Source organism: Spinacia oleracea, chromosome 2 (genome assembly GCF_020520425.1).
Source record: "Spinacia oleracea cultivar Varoflay chromosome 2, BTI_SOV_V1, whole genome shotgun sequence".
NCBI lineage: Eukaryota > Viridiplantae > Streptophyta > Magnoliopsida > Caryophyllales > Amaranthaceae > Spinacia > Spinacia oleracea.
In genome coordinates, this window is record NC_079488.1 from 24,188,617 (window position 1) to 24,196,947 (window position 8,331).

At 44.5% G+C, this 8,331-nt stretch overlaps 1 protein-coding gene across 1 annotated transcript; it reads right to left on the bottom strand.

Annotated features, from left to right (window-relative positions):
* Window positions 1–2,411: 2,411 nt before the first annotated feature.
* LOC130466831 (uncharacterized) lies at window positions 2,412–5,359 on the bottom strand. Its single transcript, XM_056835406.1, has 4 exons — window positions 5,087–5,359; window positions 4,773–4,940; window positions 3,353–3,468; window positions 2,412–2,575 (listed from the first exon to the last, which is right to left on the bottom strand). Exons 1-3 carry the CDS (start codon window positions 5,230–5,232, stop codon window positions 3,393–3,395), a joined length of 390 nt encoding a protein of 129 aa, XP_056691384.1. The 5' UTR covers window positions 5,233–5,359; the 3' UTR covers window positions 2,412–2,575; window positions 3,353–3,392.
* Window positions 5,360–8,331: the final 2,972 nt, after the last annotated feature.

An 8,331-nucleotide genomic window follows, 5' to 3' on the forward strand; every position in this document is an offset into this window, starting at 1 on the left:
GATATGTGCTAAGCCTTGTCTTACTTACCACGATCCATTGCCCAAGGGGCGGCCTCTAATGGTCATAGTAGGGTAGTAATTACTTTTGTAACCGGCTAAATTCGCCTTGCAAAGTTATAAATAATACTACTCTATTTGTTTCGTAATATTTATTGTTCGCACAATGAATATAAACATATACACTCCAATGCATAACCAAAGCCTAATTGTATGACGGCCTGAGAAGTGGCCCAGATTAGCAAAAACTCAGCAAGACTAATTGTTTGAAGCCTAAGTAGTGGCCCAGATTAGCACCAAGTTGTAGGCTGATCACCTATCCAACTACCCTCCTAATATAAGCAAGCCGCTGGCCGACCAGTACAGCATAATACGTGCCGGCGGCATGAACAACTTTGAAACATAGGTTGTTCGCTCCAAAGCCCAGCGGCATGAACAACTTTGAAACATAGGTTGTTCGCTCAAAAGCCCAGCGGCATGAACAACTTTGAAACATAGGTTGTTCGCTCAAAAGCCCAGCGGCATGAACAAACTTTGAAACATAGGGTGTTTGCTAAAAAGCGCGGCGGCACGAATGTTTGGCCGGCCAGTCCGTTTGACGAGCATGTCTAGCGGCAATCATACCTATTGATTGACTTGCGTCAATCAATATCGTCATAGACACGCTCGCCAAAGAAAGTGACGACCAAAGTAGGGCCTAGCGCATGCTCAGTTGCCAGCGGCACCAAACACTTGGAAGCAAAGGTTGTCCGCTCAAAAGTTCAGCGGCACGATTAACTTCGAAACAAAGGTTGCTTGCTAAAAAGCGCGGCGGCACGAATGTTTGGCCGGCCAGTCCATTTGACGAGCATGTCTAGCGGCAATCATACCTATTGATTGACTTGCGCCAATCAATATCGTTATAGACACGCTCGCCAAAGAAAGTGACGACCAAAGTAGGGCCTAGCGCCTACTCAGTTGCCTGCGGCATTAACGTGCTTAGTGTACTCTCGGATGCACCTTGGCAACCATACCTATTGATTAAGCCTATTAAGCCTATTGATCAAGGAATAATCAAATTATGAAGAGCAAGTAAATGCGAGATAGGAGAAACATCAAAAAACCTATTTACTTATAAAACAACGCCCGTAGAAAGGCGTGTGAAAGTAGCTCAGAATTCCTGACCAGGAAAAAGAAAGAGAATTGTTGTGTGCTCAGCAGGCACAATGATACAGACGCCATCAGCGCCAAAACTTTACAACATAATTGTTTTTGCCCTTAGGCACTGGAACGCTTGAATAAAATTTTTTTTAAAAAAAGGAAAGGAAGCAAATCAGGGGGCGGCCGCATCGTCCTCGTCATCAGATGATACAAACTCAGGGGGCGGCTGACCAAGACGTTCAGCAGCCAACACAGCGGCACTGTGCTCCATTCGCCGCTAGAACCACCCAAGATCATACTCTGACATGTGGCTCTCCCAGGCGTGCTTAACAGCGTCCTTGGTCGCTTGTTCCCCCTGATCATAGGATTCCAGAAGACGCTCACGCAAGGTGCGAACTTGCGATCTGGCCGTCTCTAGCTCCCCACGAAGATGCTCGGCTTCCTCAGCCGCCTCTTTGACCTGAGGGTACTCCCGCAACTGGTCCTGAAGCGCCCGTATTTCCGCCGCCGCTGTCTTGGCTTCCTCGACCATTGCCACCATGTCCTTGTCCTGCGTCAAGATCTTCTTAAGCAGCTCGGCCTTGTCAGATCTCAACGCAGCCACCTCCTTCGCTTGAAGGTCTATGGTCGTCTGCATCTGCAGGCGGACCTCTTCAATGGACTTGAACGCATAGTCACCATGGTGGGTGGACTCAGCTACCTGAGCTTTGAGCTCCTCAGCAGTGCGGGCCTTCCAGCTCTTGCAGAATTCCATGCGGCAGAACAACTGCAGAAGAAGCTACATATTAGTAAATGACTCTAAAAGGGAAGACAAGTACAAGCAAGTTGGAAATAGACTTACGTCGAGAAGAGTGGCCTGGATCGCACCAAACTGGGCGTCAGTCTTGCGGCCAGGAAGAGAAGCAACATACTCAGCGGGGACGGCCTTAAAAACCTTGCGGCATATAGCCACCCTATCCTTTGACGAATAGTGTGGAGTAGCAGGTACGTTCTCATCCTCGGCAGCAGCTGCATCCTTCCCTTTGTCTTTGGCTATAGGAAAAACAATGGCCTTAGGATGACGCGGAGAGTAAGAAGAACTGCCAGAGGAGGCTCGATACGTCTGAACGACGTTCGAATAATACTTACCGCCCGAAGACCTAGCTCGGCGGGCCACCTCCGCCGGTATCTGAGAGCGGACGTCGGCCGGGATTCCCGAAAGAGGGTCCTCCACCAAGTCCACCACCAGAGACGGCTTGTCCACGCCCATCTCTTCGTCATCAGGGCATCCCCCCTCAGCAACCTTCGACTCGTCTTTCTTCACGAGACGGCGAGGTAGAGGTTTTGGCTTCTTGAAGGTACTCGGAGTCTCCGAGCCAGCCGGCACAGCTCTCTTCTTCAGCTGGGACAGAGTCGTCCCCTTCTTCTTCCCTGACGCCCTAGCCGCGTCCTTAGCTTGCTAAAAAAGAAAGGACAGTCAAATATTAGGCCTCGTCATCTATCGCAAGTCACTCACCATGTAGTGGCTCGTCATTTAAAAGGACGCCCGTCTTCAAAATGACGAGGCGTACCTCATCGATCACAAGCCACTCACAAGATAGTGGCTCGTCATTAAAAAGGACGCCCGTCTTAAAAATGACGAGGCGTACCTTATCAATCGCAAGACACTCACAAGATAGTGGCTCGTCATTAAAAAGGACGCCCGTTTTAAAAATGACGAGGCGTACCTTATCAATCACAAGTCACTCACAAGATAGTGGCTCGTCATTAAAAAGGACGCCCGTCTTAAAAATGACGAGGCGTACCTTATCAATCACAAGTCACTCACAGATAGTGGCTCGTCATTAAAAAGGACGCCCGTCTTAAAAATGACGAGGCGTACCTTATCAATCACAAGTCACTCACAAATAGTGGCTCGTCATTAAAAAGGACGCCCGTCTTAAAAATGACGAGGCGTACCTTATCAATCACAAGACACTCACAAGATAGTGGCTCGTCATTAAAAAGGACGCCCGTCTTAAAAATGACGAGGCGTACCCTATCAATCACGAGTCACTTGAAAAAACGCTAACTAAGGGGCCCGTCAATAAAAAGTGACGAGGCCTACCTTAGCAAACACGGGTCAGATATCAGGATATCGGCTCGTCACTAAAAAGACGTCCACTATAGACGCTGGACGGGAGAAGTTTAACTTGCAAAAAAGAAAAAAAAAACGACAACCTAAGAGAATACTCACCTTCTCCTCCAACTCGGCCTTGGCTTTCTGCATCTTGGCCTCATAGATGTCCGCCATCCAATCGGTCATATCGCCCTTCCCAATATCCGCCGCCGATAGCTTGCTCATTCCTTCCTCTGTGAACAAAAGAAATCCAAAGTTAGACAAAATGAATAGACCAACGCAGAACGGCACATAAATTGGCATACAACCTCGAGTCATGGAATATCCTAAGCCTACGGCCGCTAGAAAGGCCTCGTTCCGAAACTGGCTAATGTGCGGCAACCACTCGGCCGGCACATGGAAACTCTTATCCACTGTTAAGTGGTAAGTGTTGGCCCTGAACAGGACCATTATCTGATCCCACTCTTCGGCAGTAAGGGGGGGAAGGGGCTCGTCACGATCCATGAAGTTGGCGTCACAGTTCCAACGGCTCATTCTCTCATACATCTCCTGGTCGTCAGTATAAAACACGACCCACCTCTTCCTCCACATATGCCACTTGCTGAGCTTGCCGACCACTGTCTGGTAGGTACCACGGCTGCTCAGATTAAACCACCCTTTGGCGGCACTGGGGGAACGAGAGAGGGAGACCAGATGCAGAAAGGCGTTGAAGGACGGCTCCACGTCGTTCAATGCACATTTGGCAATGTAGCCAAAGATATCCGCCCATGAGTTGGGGGTCAGCTGGGCCACCCCAATATTGAAACCATCTAACACCTCCACAACGAAGGGGTGTGGAGGGAATCTCATGCCGAGTTTGATTGACGCGGCATACACAGGGAATTCTCCCTCGGCAAGCAGGCTGACGGTCGAGTCCAGACCGGCCGGCACGCGCATTTGGTACCCTTCCCCCACGCAGAGGTCATCCCTCATCTTGGCTCCGTGCCTGTCTAGCCACCGCATCCAGCCCACGTCTGGGTGAATCTCTGACGGAAGCAATTGGGCCTCCTCCCGTCCTCTGGGCCTAATAAGCTGGGGAGCAGCTTCTTGTTCCTCGGCGGCCGATGACAATGGAGCGACGCTTGGCTCCCCCACTGCCTGGCTCGCTGTACCCTCCGAAGAGCTTGCCGCCTGCTCCCCCGCCTCGACGTACTCGTCGATCTCTTGAAAGAGTTCGGCAAATTCTTCGTCGACTGCCGAGGCGGTGGAAGAATATCTCTCCCTAGGAGGTGTCGATGCTTCTTCCCGCAAGCGCAGGCGCGTCGGATCTGCCGTTTGCTTGGTTCTAGCCATGCCTTCTGCATAGTGAACGAAGCACGGCTTAGGGGTGACCAACAATGAAGAAAAAGACGCGATTGGACGTCCGCCCCGACAAAAGATGAACGGCGGAAAAATCTTAAATAAAACCTTTAAACCCTTACCTAGTACTAAGAGGTCGGCCGCTAACAAAGGGAAAAATGACGAGAGGATAACAAAAACAAGAAAGGCGAAAACTAACCTTGAAAGATCTGCGAAGTACTTGGTGAAGAACAGGATGAGTTTCGCGAAGAACGAGATGAGTTTCGCGAAGAACGGGATGAGTGTGACGAGGAAAAGGATGAGTCTCCTGGTGGCCGGAAATCGCCTGATGGTGGTAGGAACACGCCGGAAATCGCCTATGAAAGCTCTGTGAAAATGAAATGTAAAAAATGAAATTTACCCCCCCTCACCTCTATATATAGGGAGGGGCAAAATGGAGAAAGGTGACACGTGTCACCATCTCAACACCTGACCCAAAGATGAAGATGCAAAACAAGAGTCAAGAAGCGATACCCGGAATGTGTTTCCAGAAATGCCCTTCTTGAGGGGCAAATGTTGTGGGCAAAATTACCGTGCCTTCGTGTACCAATGAGGACGTGACACATGGCACGTATTGCGCCCCCTAAAGCAGAAATCATACGAAGTCTACTCCGAGGCATGGGTATTAATCTAGGTATCTACAGTGTATGTATTTAAGTGTGTATAAATGTATGTATAAAACCTATACCTGGAAAGGGGCTTAATTAGTATGTATCCCAAGTGAATGACTAAGCACAATAGGCCCAAACAGCCCGCTATTGCCAAAAGAGGCCAGAGAATTGTAAGGAGAAAGGACACGTGTCCTCCTCCCATTCCCCAGCCAATCATGTAAGGGGAATATTAGGTCATTCCCCCAAAAACCTAGTACTATAAATATTCCCACTTCCCTAGAAAAAAGGGTCACAATCAATACATTCTAGAGCAATTACTGCTCTGCCTTCTCTCTACTTTCTCTCTCTATAAAAATACAATCTTGTTTAATCTGTAAAAGTTACCAAGAAACCTCCCAGGTATCTCACCGGAAAAACCCCACAACAGTACTTATAAGTTAATACAGAGTAGTCACTTTTAACTTTTAGCTTAAAACAAAGTACTCATAAGAAAACTAAATAAATATCTCCACAAAATAAGTCATCAACATCTCATCTTCTATGAATTTCGTATAAATAAATTTGACCACCAATAATTTTCGTTATATCAGTCACACAAGCAACTCTATATATCATCATATTTTATTCAGAGGTAATGTGTATTTTTCTTTATGTGTCTATTCCTTTTTCTGTAGCTAAGTCTTAATTTTCAATTTATTATGATTATTTAATTTTAATGATCATTTCTTTTTCTATGGACATTATATTGCATGTTATATTATCACCATCATTGATTGTTCCCCCTAAATGTTGAATTTCGATTGATTTAGTAATAACATTAGTATAGTACGTACCCGTGCGATGCACGATTTATAATCTGAATATAAATTTGTATGAAATTTGGTAGACAATTATCATCAATATAGAGTTTATAGATATTCTCCAAATAAAAAATAATTGATGATAGATAAATTTGTTATTGCTCATTCGGTGTCTTACATATTCAAACAAACAAATAAGAGTACATATATAGATTAAAGTTATTTTCATTCTCATTCACCACTTGTTTCAAGCATGAAGTTATCTCACCCTCCCTTCACTTCGATAGTAATACCACTTAATACTTGCACAATCTTCCGTCAATCTCATTACCCGATCAATTAACACCTATCTATACCATTTACTTTATTGAGTTAGAGATGATTTTGAGGCGGGGTAGGACCTGCACACCCGCACCCGCCTACAATTCACATCTTCATCCCTCCATCCATGATAGAAAAGGTACCCACCCCTCTCTACACCCGTCTCGAGAGGTACAAAATAAAATTCATCCCCTCTTCATCACCCCCTTTCCGTGTATCCACACCCACCATTATACTCGATATTTTTTTTCTTTTTGGTAAGAGAGTTTTGAATTTTAAAACACTATTATAGATTCTCTGAAAATTCGTTTGTCTAATTATAATTATTGAAAACAAACAAAACATTATAATATATAAGTTAATAGTACTTTTTTTATACTTTCATAATTAATCAGGTGAAGGATTAACGACACGGGTGGGTCTAATATAAAACCCATCCGCCCCTTCACCCGCGACAAATACATTTTTTAACCCCATTATCGAATAAACTTTCCTCCGTTGCCGGCCACGACAACGGAGGTAACAGTCGCCCTCTTTGATCAAGGAGGGCGATTTATGGGTCAAAAAGGGAAAAAGTAGTCGCCCTCTTAGATAAGATTTGTTGTAGGTATAGGGGATCTCGCAAAAAAACTCGCCCCACTGACAATCTGACATCCCTATATTGGATAAATAATTCGATTTTCCTTTCAATTAAATTTTAAATATATTGACATAAATTTATTACGAAGTATCAAAATTGATTGTATTAGCTATATATTGAAAAAATAAATAAAAGTGATGTACATAATTAGGATTGGGTGTGTGTGTTCTAAAATCCGATCAATTTAAACTCCCCCCATCACCAAGGTGGGTACTCCCTCCGTCCCGGAATACTTGACCTGTTTTCCTTATCGGGCCGTCCCTTAATACTTGACCTGTTTCTAAAAATGGAAATATTCTAACAATATTATATTATTTCTCACTCCACCCCTATTAACCCACCTACCCCCTACTCCATACAAAAAATAATTAAAAATTCAACCCCTACTCTCCCCCGACCCCACCTCTTAACCCACATTCCACTAACTACATTAAAATAATACCCCACTATCAACTTCTACCTATTAAGTTAAATAAGTCAATTCAAGTCTCTTAAACTCTGTGCCGGTCAAACCGGGTCGAGTATTCCGTGACGGAGGGAGTACATGTTATCCTTATACCTAGGGGTGAGAACAACAGGGTACCCTGTCAAAGTTTCAGGTACCGGAACCGGAACTTGTTGCAACAGGTTCCTGAAAATGAGAACCGTAACGGAACCTGTTGCAACAGGTTCTTGAAAATGAGAACCGGAACCGGAACCTGTTGTAACAGGTTCCGATTCAGGGTACCCTGTCATTTTAAAATTTAAATAAGTTGTTGTTAATTTATTCAAATAAAAGCTACTTTATGGTTTGGGCTTTATTTGTTTTATAGTTTGAGCTTAAATTGTGCTTCTATATTTATATTTTCTAAAATTAGCTTGGATTATTTTGTATTTTGGGCATATGAAACATTTTTATATGGCCATATCCCTTATTTTGAGTATTTCATATTAGAATTGGTGTGTACGGGGTACCCAACAGGGTACCGTTCCGAAAAGTTGAGAACCGGAACCTATTGCAACAGGTTCCCACTTTTGTTACCCGAAACCGGAACCTGCACAACAGGTTCCGGTTCCGGAACCGCAGGTTCCTAACAGGTTCCGATTCTGATTCAGGGTACCCTAACTTTTTGCTCACCCCTACTTATACCCATCAACCAAAAATCTCTTTTTGTTATTCAACATTAGTCAATTATCTACGTTTAACTTTGTCGTCAGACCAATCTAAAATCCAAACTCGCCCCATCTTCAAGTGTGATTCACTATTTACGTAAATAAATTTTAATTTGCACGAAATTTTAAAGTGATATTGCAATCATTTACAGTAATATATAAAAAATATTTTGTTATTGCAAACATATTAATAAT